The sequence below is a fragment of the Ustilaginoidea virens genome, chromosome 1 (assembly GCF_000687475.1).
Source record: "Ustilaginoidea virens chromosome 1, complete sequence".
Taxonomy (NCBI): domain Eukaryota; kingdom Fungi; phylum Ascomycota; class Sordariomycetes; order Hypocreales; family Clavicipitaceae; genus Ustilaginoidea; species Ustilaginoidea virens.
Genome location: NC_057316.1, coordinates 7,211,806 through 7,226,264, shown reverse-complemented (window position 1 = coordinate 7,226,264; position 14,459 = coordinate 7,211,806). Strand labels below are relative to the sequence as shown.

Here is a 14,459-nt window from a genome sequence, read left to right as displayed (position 1 = left end):
ACACGACACGACACGACCATCCCCATCGCCGACCCGTCTTGCTCTTGCTCTTGCCACCCACTGGCAGGGCACCAGACACGCACGGCTGTACCGGCCCCGCCAAAATTGTCCCTCTGTGAGGTCTCGCCCTACTATCCCGCCGCGCCGCCAAGGCAAACCTTGTCTCGGCGCAAAATGGCTCCTGCCACGCTGGATAACGCGAATCCCACTATCCTGAGCGCATCCCAGCTACCAACTCGCCAGAAGAAGGCCGCGCCTCGCCAAGGAGTCGACAGCCGCTACTCCCGCGCCCTCTTCTCGAAGCCATCGTTCCTGTCGCACCCGTTTTCCGATGACGCCACCGCCTGGCCCGGCGACGACATCAGCCCCGATGAAGAACACACTGCAGAGCCCATAGACGAGCAAGAAATCTTTGGTGAGCAAAGTTGCTTTTTGTTTCAAAATGCCGCACCGCCGCCCCCCGCACCCTTGGGGCGCTGCCGCCGCGGAATCCGTGGCGTTTGGGCGGCTTCATTGGAAAAAAAAAAGATTTTATTTTATTTTTTTTTTTTTGACCTGGATTGGTGCAGACTTGATCGCCACGATATCCGATCCTGAGCATCCCGTCTCCCTGGGCCAGCTCTCCATTGTCAACATCAACGACATTCGCATAAGCCCCCCCCCCGCCCTAGGCGTGCCCGACCCCAACACCATTGTCGAGGTGACGGTCAAGATCACGCCGACTGTGACGCACTGCTCGCTCGCCACCGTTCTAGGCCTCGGTGTCCGGGTTCGCTTGGAACAGTGCCTGCCACCCAACTACCGGGTCGACGTCCTATGCCGGGAGAACACGCACAGCCAAGACGACCAGGTGAACAAGCAGCTTGCCGACAAGGAAAGGGTAGCGGCCGCCCTGGAGAACGATTCTCTGCGAGGCGTTCTGGACAAGATGCTGGAGACGTGCGTCTGAGCAAGACCGCGGGGAAGCAGAAGGGATCGCCACGCCACGACGGAAATCGGCGTACCGCCGACGGCTGGCATCGAGCGAGCTGTATGTCGCTCAACATGGGAGTTGCTCAAGCAGCTGGCGCGGCACGCCATACCTTGGGAGGAGGATACGTAGCAGCTGGCACAGACACGCCATACCTTTGGGGGGGTACGAGTTGTCCCAAGGCACCCCGGGCACCTCGAACCGCGTTGCGCGGGTCGGCGCGGCAGACAGATGCATGCGCGCGGCAACCTCGTTTTGAGCCGATGAAAGCAAACACACTGCCTGCAGGGTTTGGTTCGTCGGGCGGTTGGTTACAAAGCCGGGCTGTTGAGATTCTGGGGGGCCATCTGACGCAAACCTTGGGGGACATACCGACTGCCCTGCACTAGGACTCGGCCAGTCTCGAGCCGTGTCTTGTGCAGGCAGAGGCCTGCTGCCCCATCGAGTCACCAACGAGATGAGGAAGGAATGCGTGTAAATGGCATTGTTTATGCACATGGAAAAAAAAATATGATGAACCCCCATCCCCCCATGCTCTCCGTCGTGTCTGATGAGTAGTAAAAAGGCCAGGGGGGGGCGTGTCAAGAGGCCGCGGCAATGGGTGTTTTCTCACGGCCCCCTGCGCATCGTTCCGCCTCCCAAAGCCTACAGCGTGATGCTCTCGGGCCACCGCTCGTCCCACGCGACCAGAAGCATCTCATCCCCATCCCACGGCACCATCAGCGACCCCCCGAGATTTCCAAGAGTCACTCGGTCGGTCGGTCAACCCCCCCAATCTCGCGTCGGAGACGCCACGGCCCGTTGTCCCCGACAGCAACGGACGCGAAGAGCAGAAAGAAACGAAAGAGACGACAAAGAAAATCAACCTTGAACGCCTTGAAACACCCTAGGGTCTATCCTGCAGCTTCTTCTCCCTGCCCCCCCCTCCCCATCATGCGTCTCCCAACATGCCGCTCTCCATCAGGCTCTGGTAAAACTCGGGCTCCAGGAACGTCTTGACGCTCACGTCCTCGCTCAGCCCCTTCCGTCTCCTCGTCTTGAGCACAAAGTCTCGGGCTGTCGCCTGCGCCGAGGCAGGCTGCAGCGGGCGGATGATTTGCTCGCGATCCAGCGGATCGCCCGGGACGATGCTCCAGCTGTCAAAGACCAGGCTGACCATGGAGCTGCCCTGCGTCTTGATCCGCAGGTCCGTCTCGAAGCCGAAGCTGTCGATCACGGGGATCAGGCCGTTGACGCGGTACAGCGGCGTGCCGGCGATGGGGCCGTCGGACAGGACGTGGCCGCGGCGTCGGGCCAGCACGTTGTACGCTTCGGTGTGGGAGTCCTCCGGCCCGGTTACCGAGACGGCGTACACGGGCTCCATCAGCCGCGGGGAGGCCATCAGGAACGACGAGTAGCATGCTCGCCGCGACGTGGGGATGATTTGGCCGCCGCCGCGGAAAATGGCCTCGCCTGCCAGCAGCACGTCCGTCACCTTGAACCTTGTGTTTCGGATGGCTGCCACGAGTCAGCACGGTCGGCTTCTGCATGTCCACGAGGGGGGGCCGTTGCCGGCTTCGTCAAAGCAACTCACGTTCTTCGCACAACGGGCCTTCTCTGGTGGCCCAGCTGAATCCCTGGCGGATCGACTCCTTGACCGTGTTGAGCAGTTTCTTGTCGACCTAGAGGACACGGCAAAAGGGTGGTTAATAATTATGCGCAGCGGGGCATTGCAGGACAAAGAGGACGGAAATGGGGCAACCCAAGCACCTCACCTCTGTTGGGATGGTATCGTCCTGCAGAATGTTGGTCCCCATGTCCTCGGGTCCGAAAGCCCATATGCTTCGGGCCGCCAGCTTGTCCCACCCGTAGTTGTCCTCCAAGAACTTGGCCGTCTTCCGGGCCGGGTCGCGAATCTTGAGCGCTCCGCTCTCAATGTCCCTCGAGATTCCCTTTTCCAGCTGCTCCGCCACCATGGTGATCTTGTTCTTCTTGTTCGGCGTGATGGCGTAGCACTTGGTGGCCGATGTTTCCACCACCGTCTCGCAGAAGCGCGTCACCGGGTCCGAGACCTTGATGTCCATGTCGGCGTACAGCCGTCGCAGGTCGTGCAACACGCAGTCCATGTAGAGCTCGCCCGTCCCCAGGATAATGTGCTCGCCCGACTCTTCCACCTTGGTGCCGATGAGGGGGTACGATTTCTGGATCTTGCGCAAGCCGTCCAGCATTTTCGGCAGCTCGGACGGGTTGATGGGTTCCACGGCAACCTTGAGCACCGACTCGGTGAAGTGCATGACGGGCCTGAAGATGTACGCGTCCTCGCCGTCGTCGAACTGGCTTGCGACAAGCGTGGCCGACTTGACTATCGAGTTGTCCACGCCGCTGAGCAGCACCAGGCCTCCCGCGGGGACCCCGTCAGTGGGGATGTTGTACCTGGTTTCCGCGATGAAGACGTCGCCAATGGTGGCCGTGGTCATGTCTTCCTCGTCGTCGAGGGAGTAGCCCTCTCCAAGGACTCGTACTCGGACGCCCGGTCTCGCCGTGCCGCTGAGGACACGGCCAAACGAGTGGAAGCTCTTGGCGTCGGGCGTGTTGTAGAGTTTGGTAATGTGAACGACCAAGGGCCCGTCCTGATCACACGACTTCATCGAGACCGCAACCTTGGTGTCCAGCGGGCCGCTATAGTGCCGCTCCAGAAGCCGGCTGGCACCTTGCACGGGCGACGGGATGTGCCGCACAACCATGTCTACGAAGCCAGTCGACGAACCAAAGAATTGCGCGCAGACGACTTTTAGAATGTCTCGGGCATCTGCTCTGTACTGCGCTGGTTTCAGCTGGACACCCAACGACGCCAGGACGAGCGCGAGGTCTTCGGGGCTGTCGCTGATGGAATGCGTAAACAGCTTGTAGATGGGTTCCAGCACGAAGTGAACAAAGGATCGAGCAGCACGGTCCTCGACGGGTTTCCGGGTGAACGACCGCTTCTTTGGGTTGTAGTAGACGTCACCCCACAACCTCCTGGCCAACTCTTCGGCATTGACGTCGGGGTAGGTGTCGGTGTACATCTTGGCAAAAGACGACAGGGTGAAGCACCAGCCGAGCTCGGTGCAGGAGAAGAGCACGTTGCCCTTCTCGGGGCTGATGCGCTTCTCCGCCGCTCTTGCCGGCGACGCATTGGTGATGGCCGTGTTGACCTCCTCCACGACATGCTTGAGCTTGAAGTAGGCGTCCTTGGGGGGCAGCTTGAGCTCCAGGATTAAGCGGTCCATCTTGTTGATGATGAGGGTGATGGGGATGTCCTCCAGCACGGCGTGCTTGATGATTTGCTCCGTGTTGACCTGCACCCCCTCGACAACGTCGACGACGAGGCAGATTCCGTCGACGAGGCGAAAGGCCGCGGCGACTTCGTCCACAAAGTTGACGTGGCCCGGGGTGTCGACGAGGTTGACCAGGTGGGATTTGCCCTTGCCGCTCTGCAGCACAAGGCTCATGGGCGACGACTTGATGGAGATGCCTCGCTCCCGCTCCACGATGTGGATGTCGGTGTAGCGGAGCTTTTCCTCTCGCTTGCGCCCGCTTCGCTTGTCCAACTTGTCGGCAATGTCGTGCGTCTCCATGACGAGCATGTCCATGAAGGCTGTCTTGCCGTGGTGCAGGTGTCCGGCCAGCGCGACGTTTCGCATATCCTGGGGAAAGCTCATCAGGTCCGTCATGAACTCTCGGTCGAAAAAGACGGGAGGCAAGTCGGCCTCTTGGATGGTGAACTTTTTTTGCTCGACGGGGGCGATGATGGGCTCGGAGAGCGGCTGGGCGTCCTCCTCTTCCACCCGGGTCTCGACGTCTTGGCCGTAGACTTGCTGGGCGGTGGGGTAGTACTGTTTGTCTTCGTGAAGGATTACGGCGGTCGAAGAAGGTCCATCTGCGACGCAGGTTTAAACGTCAGCCCTGTCGTCCTCGGTAGATTGGGCCGGCCCGCCGTCGACGGAAGGGGTTCCTCAGTTACCGTCAATCTCCATGAGCTCCTCCGGCGGCGCGCCGCCAATGTCTCCGGCCTCGTCATGGTACACGTAATTGTCGGCCTCGACGCCGGCCTCGGACGCTTCCTCGGACGCGACGTCTTCGCCAATGAAGTTGCCGAACCTGTGACGCGGAGCTTGTCAGCGCCTAGCCTGAGGCGGGTGCCCATCTCTGCCTCTTCGATTCGCTTCTGGCGGCAAGGGTGAGTGGACGGGGCTTACTCGTCGTATAGATCATCCATTCTATATGCTTTGCCAGCCCGCAATTAGCAAGCGCCTGCGACTGATTGAATGTCGGCACGTCGAGCTGTTTGATTTTCGGCCTGCTGCATTGCAATTGCAATTGCATGCTAACTGGGTCTGGGTCGGTAGCGTAGCTCCACCAACGTCGTTTTCTGCGGTCCGTCAAAGCTTGCATCACGTGCGCTTAATCTTATCGAGTGTGGGGGGGCAGCGCATGATTCAGCGCAAGCTGTTGCTGAATTTGACAAAGACAATGGGATTCTTCAGTTCCCTGCAGGAATTCAAGGTCAACCGACTCTCCGCTGTTCTGTCGTTCAACGAGGGAATTAAATGCGTTGTGGCGGCGCAAAGGTCGGCCGTACTCCTGTATTCCTTTCCTTCTCGACCTGAAAACATCAATTTCTTTTGCAGAGTTCTGGTTGGCTGTACGGAGTACTCTGATGCCATCTCGAGACTCAAGTACCTACCTCCTACCTCTAGGTAGGTTAGGTACATAACCCGAGGTACCTGTCGGGTACTGGTCCAAGCCGAGAGCGGAGCCCAAGAAACACAACATTTTGATTGAACCGGCCGACAACGGGCCCCATGCCCTCTGCCATCGTGGATGGAAGCGCCCATGCAAACTTGACCCGACGGGCCAACTAGAGGCGCTCCATCAGCCATCGTGTTGATGATGCCCATCTGCGTCCACGACGACCCCGGCGGCATTGGTGGCATTGCATTGCCAAGTCGGTGTGGTTAGCCCACACCCGTGTACTCCGTACGGCTGGGAGTTGATTAATCAAACCCTGGTTCCTGGCAGCCGCAGCTCCCCCCACCACACCTTTCAGCCGCCTTGCTTGATTTGATGTCTGTCGGCCCCGTCTCATCAACTCCAATGTCCCCTCCATCATCTTCTAAACAACCCCCCCCCCCCTTCTCGAAAGTCCAAACTCCCAGCCCGCGTCTTGACATCGCCCAGCGTCGCCTTCCCATCGCCAACATGTCTGGCCTCCCGCCCGTGTACATTGTCTCTGCCGCCAGAACCCCCATCGGCTCGTTCCTCGGGTAAGCCAAACCCACTCCTCCTCCGGCCCTGCCCCGACGGAGGGGGCACGGCACGGCACAACACACACACGCACACACACACACACGCGCGTGTTTTCGATGCCAACGTCTTGTGATAGCTCTCTGTCTAGCTTGAGCGCCACGCAGCTGGGCTCTTCCGCCATCAAAGGTGCGTCATCTGTTCACTGGCCTTTTCTCTTTCTCTCTCTCTCTTTTTTTTCTTGTCTGCTTCCTGGCAACGACCTGAACTCGCGTTTAGGTGCCGTCGAGCGTGCCGGCATCAAGCCCGAGCTTGTCGACGAGGTCTACTTTGGCAATGTGCTGTCCGCTGGGTAAGTCGCCCCCCCCGGCCCGCGTGTTCTTGAACGGGCGTTTGCCAAACGCGGTTTGCAGTCTCGGCCAGGCCCCCGCCCGCCAGTGCGCCATCGGGGCCGGCCTGCCCAACGGCACCGTCGCCACCACGGTCAACAAGGTGTGCGCCTCGGGCCTCAAGGCCATCATCCTCGGGGCCCAGAACATCATGACGGGCACCTCCTCGGTCGTGGTCGCCGGCGGCACCGAGTCCATGTCCAACACCCCCCACTACCTGCCCAACCTGCGCACCGGCGCCAAGTACGGCGACCAGACCCTCGTCGACGGCGTCCTCGCCGACGGCCTCACCGACGCCTACAAGAGGGAGCACATGGGGCTCCAGGGCGAGCTGTGCGCCTCGGACCACGACCTCTCCCGCCAGGCCCAGGACGAGTACGCCATCCGGTCGTACCAAAAGGCCCAGGCGGCCGCCGAGGCCGGGCTCTTCAGGGAGATTGTCCCCGTCCAGGTCGCCGGAGGCCGCGGCAAGCCCCCCGTCACCGTCGACCGCGACGACGAGGTCAGGAACCTCAACGTCGACAAGCTCAGGGCCGTGCGCCCGGCCTTCAAGCCCGACGGGTCCATCACCGCCCCCAACGCCGCCCCCATCAACGACGGCGCGGCCGCCGTGGTCCTCATGTCCGAGGCCAAGGTCCAGGAGCTCGGCGTCAAGCCCATCGCCAGGATCCTCGGATGGGGCGACGCCGAGCGCGAGCCCGAGCGCTTCACCGTCGCCCCCGCCCTGGCCATCCCCAAGGCCATCAAGCACGCCGGCCTGGCGGCCAAGGACGTCGACTACTACGAGATCAACGAGGCTTTCTCCGTCGTCGCCCTCGCCAACATGAAGCTCCTCAACCTCGACGCCGAAAAGGTCAACGTCTACGGCGGCTCCGTCGCCATCGGCCACCCCCTGGGCTGCTCGGGCGCCCGCATCGTCACCACCTTGACGTCGGTCCTCGCCGAGAAGGGCGCCAAGATTGGATGTGCCGGCATCTGCAACGGCGGCGGCGGCGCCTCGGCCATTGTCATTGAGAACCTGCAATGACTGGACGACGAGCCGCCATTGCATGCCCACCGGCCGGCGCGACTATAACGACAGAGCCTCGACCGGGATAGTTGTGATGCGGCAGAGGGAGCCAAATCGAAAAAAAAAAAATAGAAAGGGGAGGGGCCAAAAAAAAAAAAGGAAGCCGCATTGTCACTTACTTCCTCTTTTAGCCCCTATAATTAAATTCTACAGATTCCACGTTGCGAAATTCGCCCCCATCCACCATACCACCCTTGCATGTCTGTCTCTTGCGCATCGTAAATGCCACCGCGTCCCGCCACAAACCCAAACCAGTCGAGATACGCACTTGACCTGGCCCTCATCTATCTCGCAGCTTTGTTTCCCATGAAACGCAATGTATTCAACGCCCGCTCGATCTACATGCTCCTGGAACGCACGAAAGAGCCCCATGCACAGCGGAGCGACTGCCAAACGCCGGTTGGCCCCCCCCCCTGCCCCCCGAGAATGGAAGTCAGGGAGTCCATATTACAATTGATAGCTTGCAAAAGTGTATCCGTCGTGGAAAACTATCCCGCCAAGAGTAGCCGCCAGGGAACCCCGTTTTTCGCATCACTCGCTGTATCTACAAACGCCCTTGCTGCTGCGGCCCTTGACGTCTGGACCGCTCCACGGACGACGCGCTGTCTCATGCTGATGTCGGGCCTGAGGCGGCGTCTCCGTAAGGTATCCCGTGATGGAACAAGTACTTTTTTTTATGGAGAATAAAAAGGGGAAAAAAAAAAAAAAAAAAAAGGAAGAGAAAAGGAAGAGAAAGGTCAAAAAAAAGGGGAACCCCAGGAGCGCGCATTGCCTTTGCCAAGTGCCTGCCTAGTGTAGTTTCGTGGCGTTGCGGGCCTGCTTGTTGGCCATCTGCTTCTCCTTGGGGATGGTGAGGGCGTTGATGCCGAGGTAGTCGCAGATGGCGGTGACGACAATGTACGCCCAGCGAAAGTAAACGACCAGGGAGAAGACAAAGTAGGCCCACAGGTAGTACAGCTCCAAGGCGGCGCCGATCGGGGGGAAGCCCAGCCGGGGAAGGTTGCCGAGGAAGGCTCCGCCGACCAGGGGCACGAGCATGACGGTCCAGTACGGGAACGGCTGGCGGGTCAGGTGGGCGAGGATTATCTTGGTGGTCAGGCGGCCAAAGACAAAGGACATGGTGAGGCAGAAGAGCACCAGGTGGTTCTCCCGCATCAGGGTGCTGTGGGGGGAAAAGACCCAGGCGCCGACGCCGAGGGTGAAGACGGCCATGGGGGTCCATTCGGCAAGGACGGGCAGGACGGGCAGGCCCTGCTTCCGGCGGGCGCAGGCGACGTTGTACAGGCAAAACGGGACGTGGGCGGCGAGCAGGGAGAAGAGGATGATGGCGACCCAGATGTCGCGGAAGGACGTCTTGCCGAGCAGGTCGGCCAGGCCGGGGAGGCGGCCGCCCAGGGCATCGGCAAGGGGGAGCGTCCAGATGTGCGGGCCCCAGATGCCAGAGGCAATCATGATGGCGCAGGCGATGAGCAAGCCCTCGGTCGGGCCGTTGATGACGCCCAGGTACAAGGTGTGCGTGTGGTAGGTTTCCCAGGTGGAGAAGAACATGGCGAGGCAGGGGCACAGCGCGGTGAAGACGCCCACGTGGGTGGTTCCCAGGCCCATGGCAGCGGTTTCCAGCAGGCTGGCCAGGGTGCAGTTGAGAGAGTCGATTCCGTGGTCGAAGAGTTCGCCGAGACCGCTCGAGGTGCCCGTCCGTCTCGCCTGCTTGCCGTCGACGTTGTCCATGGTCTGGTACATGAAGAGGCCAAAGGCGAAGCTGAAATACAGCCACGTCGGACCCTATAGCTCCCCAAGGGAAATAAGAGGAAAGAAGAATTCAGTCAGCCAAAAGAATAAAAAAAAAATCAGAAAGCTGCGACCTGGGACCAAGGGCCCGTCTGGTCCCCCGGAGAAAAAAAAAAAAAAACGTACAGGTCCCACCAAATCAGGCATGTAAATGACCAGCAAGCCAATGTTTCCCAGGATGAAGAAGAAGCCAAGGAGGGTGACCATGTTGGGAGCGATCCAGAGCGGCAGCACGTTTACGAAGGCATTCCACTGCAAACCCGACTCAACGCGATTAGCCAGAAGAGTCGACAAAGACTGCGATCGGCCGCAGCTCGCCCATGCTGCTTGGCGTGGCCGGGAAGAGCTGGCCCGGGCGGGAGCCGCCGAGGTGGTTGACGTCCAGACAGGGGTTTCCCACGTACCCAGGGGCCAAGGACATATTTCGAGATGGGGGATTTATCGACGCTCGAGTACTTGTACGACTTGAGATGGGCCAGCGCATCGTCGGAGATGCACTCCGCAGCGGCTTTCCCTACGGGTTCCCAACCGGTTAGCTAGCTCGCCGCCCATGGAAGATGGAAGATGGAAGCTCGGACTGAGCGCTTGTCGTGGCCCAGCGAGCGGGCAGCGGTTGCGCCATGCCGCGAAGCAAAAACCACTGCACGCAAGGCCAACGCAGCAGCGGCAAAGAAGAAACAAAAACAAAGACAAAAACAAAAAAAAAAGTACGTAAAGAATGAGCAGTGTAAATAGAAGAAGCAGGAGAAGCAGGAGAAGCAGGAGAAGCAGGAGAAGCAGGAGAAGCAGGAGAAGCAGGAGAAGCAGAAGAAGCAGAGGAAGAAGAAATCGTCAGCACGCACTCGTGTTTGGAACCATGTTGGAATCGCTTGTCGACAGCAAGGTATCTTGTTCGTACAGAGGCAGAGTCGCGCTTTCGCTGCCAGACATGACTGTTGAGTGGTTGGATGGTTCAATGGTTGGTTGTCGGCAGAACAGGAAGGGCAGCAGCAACGGGAGAGGCGGTGGAGGGGAGAGGCGGTGGAGGGGAGAGGCGGTGGAGGGGAGAGGCGGTGGAGGGGAGGGGAGGGGAGAGGGGGGGGGGTTCAGGGGCGGGTTGCAGGCCGATATGTACTTGTTGAAGCACACGCGCGCACAGGCCGAGCCGGGAAGCGAGGCGGACAATGCCAATTTGGCTGGAGACGGACAGACAGGCTCGGGCCTGGTTTCAGTGAGAGCAGAGCAGCAAAGTTGGGTCGACTGCTTGTGAAGAGGAGGAAGCAGGGGGACATCGTTTGCTGCTCCATCGTCGAGACCACCGCCCCCTTGTACATAAGGTACCTTGCCTTAGGTACCTGCCTTACCTAAGGAGGTAGGTAGGTCCCTACCTAAGGCATCCAGAGGCCTTTTGCTGCGTAAAATAGCTGATCAGTGGATGACTGGAGTCCTTGCGCCACTTGCGCTGGTTTGCTCATTTCATCGGGCCGGGCCAAGCTGGCCAAGCTGGGCCTCTTGATTGGCCCAGCGCAGGCTTCACGGAGACTAGACCAGGCCAAGTTGACCGTGGCTGGCTGGGCTTTATTATTCTTATTATTATCCCCCCCCCGTTGACAGCACAGCCAGCCAGGCCAGTGGGCCCCAAAGGCGGCTGCATGGCGGCGCGGACACTGGGGGCTCTTTTGTGCTGCTGTCGAGTCGACCTCTCCAGCACGTGCACGGCGTTCGGAGCAGAGTGGAACCAGCTGCTGGCTGACATTGTCTGTACGTACTACGGAGTACTGTTTCTTGGTAAGGGCCGACGGGCACCGGGTTCCTTCGGGCCCGGGCGCCCTATTTATCGGCTTGTATCAATGAATGTAGCCGACAGCCAGCCCCCAGCCTCGATCAAGTACCTGTTTCCCCCTGTGGTTCGGATTTGTTGCTGCATGTGTGCTGTTTGAAAAAAGATGCAGACGGCTGCCGAAGCCTGGTCGGAGAGAGACGGCTCCGCGGCTGCCGCAGTCGCAGCTGCATCGTTATCAGCCTCGCAAAGCCGATGCTACCCACGAGCAACCCGGCATCCCGGCACATGCAATGACCAAGTTCCAACGACACCGAGACAAAAAGCATTGATGCTTGGCGCCAAACTCGACGGACCAAGGCCATTCATTCACTCCGCTGCCAAAGCTCGCTCGAATCCATTACCGTATTACTTTGCCTGCAAAAAAGCTCGACAACTACTTCGCTACCGTCCGAAAAGAAGCGCAGGGAAAAAAAAAAAAAAAAAAAAAAAAGAAGCCGAAAACAAAAAAGATGTACAGATAGAAGCTTGCCCGGCATGACGATGCAAAAGAGGGGGGGGGGGAGGGGGGAAGAGTACAAAAAAAAAACAAAAAAAAAAAAAAAAAAAAAAGAAGAGAGAGAGAAAAGAAAGGGACAGCCCCAAAATCCCGGGCTCCATGTTGCCCTCCGTCCCGTGAGACCGGCCCTACAGCAGAGCGAACCCGGCAAAGAGGCCGGTCAAGACAGCGGCCAGTCCGTACGTGCGTCCCGCCTCCAGCGCAGCCGCCGCGCCCTTCTTGCCGTCGTTCCCGCCTCCAGGCGCGTCCGTGTAGATGGCGGCGCCGCTGGTGGCGGCCGAGCTCGCGGCCGCGGCAGGCGCCTTGGTGGTGGCGTTGGCCTTCTGGGGGTTCTGCGCGCCGCACGGGTGGTTCTGCGTGCAGTCGGACTTGCAGGCGTTCGTGTCGCACGCGTTCTGGCATTGCTGGACCCATTGCTGGCAGATAAAGTACGGCAGGCTGAGGGAGTATTCGGAGACGTTGGGCTGCTGGTTGTTGCCGCACAGGCAGCCGAACGTGAGCGTCACCTGCCAGCCAGCCGGGAAGGTCAGAGGGGGTGGGGGGGGGGGGGGGGGGAGCAGGAAAACCAAAATTTCAGCGGTGTTCACCAACAGGATCGCAAGTGTTGACCAGCGTGGTTCGAGGTTCCACCTGCTGGCAGATGAGGGGGCATGTGCTTTGCTCCTGGGCGCACCAGCTCTCTGCAGCCGTCAGCACAGCACACGAGTCCCCCAAGTCTGGATGGTGAGCTTCGTCTTACGTCTGGTGCCGAGAGACACGCTGGAGGGGTCAATGGCGTAGTCGGCGCTGGCCACGGCGCCAAAGACGGCGGCGGCCAAGACGGCGGACCGGGGCGAGGGCATCGTGACGGTCTTCTTGCGGTATGGTATGGCCGAGGGACGAGCGAGGCAAGCACCCAACCAACGGAAAGGGGGTTTTTATTTAAAAAAAAAAAAAAGATATTAAATAAAATAAAAAAAAAGAAAGAGAGAAAGGAAGAAAAGAAAAAAGAAAAAAGATTGAAAATGGTGACGCTTTTTGAGGCGACGGTGGTAGTTTGTTGTTGTTGTTGTCGGGCGGTTAATGGCTGGCCAACACGAGGAATGCGGCGATGACGGGGTCGGTCGGCTTGCTTGCTTGCTTGCTTGCTTGCTCACGACGAAACGGCGGGCTGCCCGCAAGAAAACCAAGCGACGGGCAAGACTTTGAAGCTTGCACACGGGCTCGGCTACGACGAAAGACGCGCAGCGGGCAGTGGCAGGCGTGGAGAGCCAAAGTCGACAAAGGAGAGAAGCAGCGCTGGTTATCAAATATCAAGAGCCAGAGTGTTGATCCCTGACGGACGGGCGGCCTGGGGAGCTTGACCTAATCTTATCAGGGGGACGTACAGCACAGTACAGGGCATGGCCCAGGCGGCGGCGGCAGCACGGCAGCGGCAGCAGCACGGCAGCAGCACCCCGGTGGTGCCACGGCCACGGCCAGGCATCAATCATCTCCGCGCCTGGGCTGCCAGCGCCACCAGCTGGACCACGACGACTTGGGCCAGGTGCCATGCCCCTATCGGGCCATCCCATCTCGTCTGTGCCGGCATCAATATGCTACGTACGCAGCCCCGTCAGAGATTTGATGGTCTGGTCTGGTCTGGTCTGGTCTGGTCTGTTCTTTGCCGCAGATGGCCCGATTGCAGTTTCTGCCACACGCTGCCCACAGGTACGTGCTGCCTGCTGCGCGCTGCGGACCACGGGCTCGTAGGCTCCGGGCTCCGGAGTCGGTAGGGGTTGGCTTGCGCAAGTAAGGTTGTCAATGTCACTCACTGTCACCGTCACTGGTGGCAGGTGGGCTGGTGGCAGGGAGCTGGTGGCAAAGAGCACTAGGTGACTGACAGCACGACAGACCAGACAGGTCCAGGCCCGTCTGTCCAGGCCGGTCCAGGCCCTGTGAATAAGGGCACAGCCCCCCCCCCCCCGGCCAGCCTCGATCGTTGCAGCCAGGCGGCTCCAGGCAAACTTGCCGCCGGCCCAGGCCTGGCCTCAATCAATTTGATTGCTCCCGCTCATCACGGCCACGACAACCAGCCGTCACACAGCAGTCACAGCAGTCACACAGCACCTTGCGGCACACCAGACACCAGACACCCGCCACAAGCAAGCTGTCAGTGAAGTGGCTGTCAGTGAAGTGCGTGTCAGCTGGGATAAACACGAGGGGCAGGCCGGTCCCCTCCCCTCTCTCCTCCCCCGCGGCGCCAACTCGTCGTCATGCGCGTCGTATTCCTTGCATCAGCGCGGACCAATTGCCGCCGAGACGCCAGCCCAAAGACCAGATCCATGGCGTGGCGTTGGCGGCGGCGAACGCATCGCATCGCCAAGGCCCCCCGCCCCCGAGTGGCATCTTGCATCTCTTGCCGGCTGCGGCTGATACGAGGGTCTGGCAGGACGATGACGATGTAAAAGGGGAACACGAGATTCCAAGTCCCCTCTTGAACCTAACGGGACCAACCAGACCACCATCCGTCGGGGCTGGGCTGGTCGTCACTGGCGCCGCCCTGGCACTGGCACGGGCGGGTGTTTGTCGATGCGTGCTGCTCCCGCTTGCCTGTCCGCTGGCGAGGTGAGGCGAGGCGTCGATCAAAAAGCGCCGGGATTGATAGCTCGTCAAGGCAAGGCAAGGCAAGGCGAGGCCGC

The 14,459-nt window shown here is 60.0% G+C and overlaps 7 protein-coding genes across 7 annotated transcripts; 2 read left to right on the top strand and 5 right to left on the bottom strand.

Moving 5' to 3' along the window:
- Positions 1 to 174: 174 nt before the first annotated feature.
- On the top strand, positions 175 to 949 carry UV8b_01718 (uncharacterized protein; the record flags this gene model as incomplete). Its single annotated transcript, XM_043139216.1, has 2 exons — positions 175 to 415; positions 570 to 949. The coding sequence occupies 2 exons, from the start codon at positions 175 to 177 to the stop codon at positions 947 to 949; spliced, it is 621 nt and encodes a 206-aa protein (XP_042995150.1).
- Positions 950 to 1,039: 90 nt separating this feature from the next.
- Positions 1,040 to 1,690, bottom strand: UV8b_01717 (uncharacterized protein; the record flags this gene model as incomplete). Its single annotated transcript, XM_043139215.1, has 2 exons — positions 1,040 to 1,517; positions 1,620 to 1,690. 2 exons carry the CDS (start codon positions 1,688 to 1,690, stop codon positions 1,040 to 1,042), a joined length of 549 nt encoding a protein of 182 aa, XP_042995149.1.
- Positions 1,691 to 1,901: 211 nt separating this feature from the next.
- On the bottom strand, positions 1,902 to 5,207 carry UV8b_01716 (uncharacterized protein; the record flags this gene model as incomplete). The annotated part of the gene is made up of 5 exons (XM_043139214.1): positions 1,902 to 2,467; positions 2,544 to 2,631; positions 2,725 to 4,868; positions 4,953 to 5,089; positions 5,188 to 5,207. 5 exons carry the CDS (start codon positions 5,205 to 5,207, stop codon positions 1,902 to 1,904), a joined length of 2,955 nt encoding a protein of 984 aa, XP_042995148.1.
- A 983-nt stretch (positions 5,208 to 6,190) lies between these two features.
- UV8b_01715 (uncharacterized protein) lies at positions 6,191 to 7,651 on the top strand (the record flags this gene model as incomplete). Its single annotated transcript, XM_043139213.1, has 4 exons — positions 6,191 to 6,255; positions 6,375 to 6,424; positions 6,515 to 6,587; positions 6,649 to 7,651. The coding sequence occupies 4 exons, from the start codon at positions 6,191 to 6,193 to the stop codon at positions 7,649 to 7,651; spliced, it is 1,191 nt and encodes a 396-aa protein (XP_042995147.1).
- Positions 7,652 to 7,820: 169 nt separating this feature from the next.
- Positions 7,821 to 8,065, bottom strand: UV8b_01714 (uncharacterized protein; the record flags this gene model as incomplete). Its single annotated transcript, XM_043139212.1, has 2 exons — positions 7,821 to 7,895; positions 7,940 to 8,065. 2 exons carry the CDS (start codon positions 8,063 to 8,065, stop codon positions 7,821 to 7,823), a joined length of 201 nt encoding a protein of 66 aa, XP_042995146.1.
- A 417-nt stretch (positions 8,066 to 8,482) lies between these two features.
- On the bottom strand, positions 8,483 to 10,411 carry UV8b_01713 (uncharacterized protein; the record flags this gene model as incomplete). The annotated part of the gene is made up of 4 exons (XM_043139211.1): positions 8,483 to 9,475; positions 9,608 to 9,733; positions 9,886 to 9,995; positions 10,324 to 10,411. 4 exons carry the CDS (start codon positions 10,409 to 10,411, stop codon positions 8,483 to 8,485), a joined length of 1,317 nt encoding a protein of 438 aa, XP_042995145.1.
- A 1,516-nt stretch (positions 10,412 to 11,927) lies between these two features.
- On the bottom strand, positions 11,928 to 12,641 carry UV8b_01712 (uncharacterized protein; the record flags this gene model as incomplete). The annotated part of the gene is made up of 3 exons (XM_043139210.1): positions 11,928 to 12,305; positions 12,391 to 12,479; positions 12,539 to 12,641. The coding sequence occupies 3 exons, from the start codon at positions 12,639 to 12,641 to the stop codon at positions 11,928 to 11,930; spliced, it is 570 nt and encodes a 189-aa protein (XP_042995144.1).
- Positions 12,642 to 14,459: the final 1,818 nt, after the last annotated feature.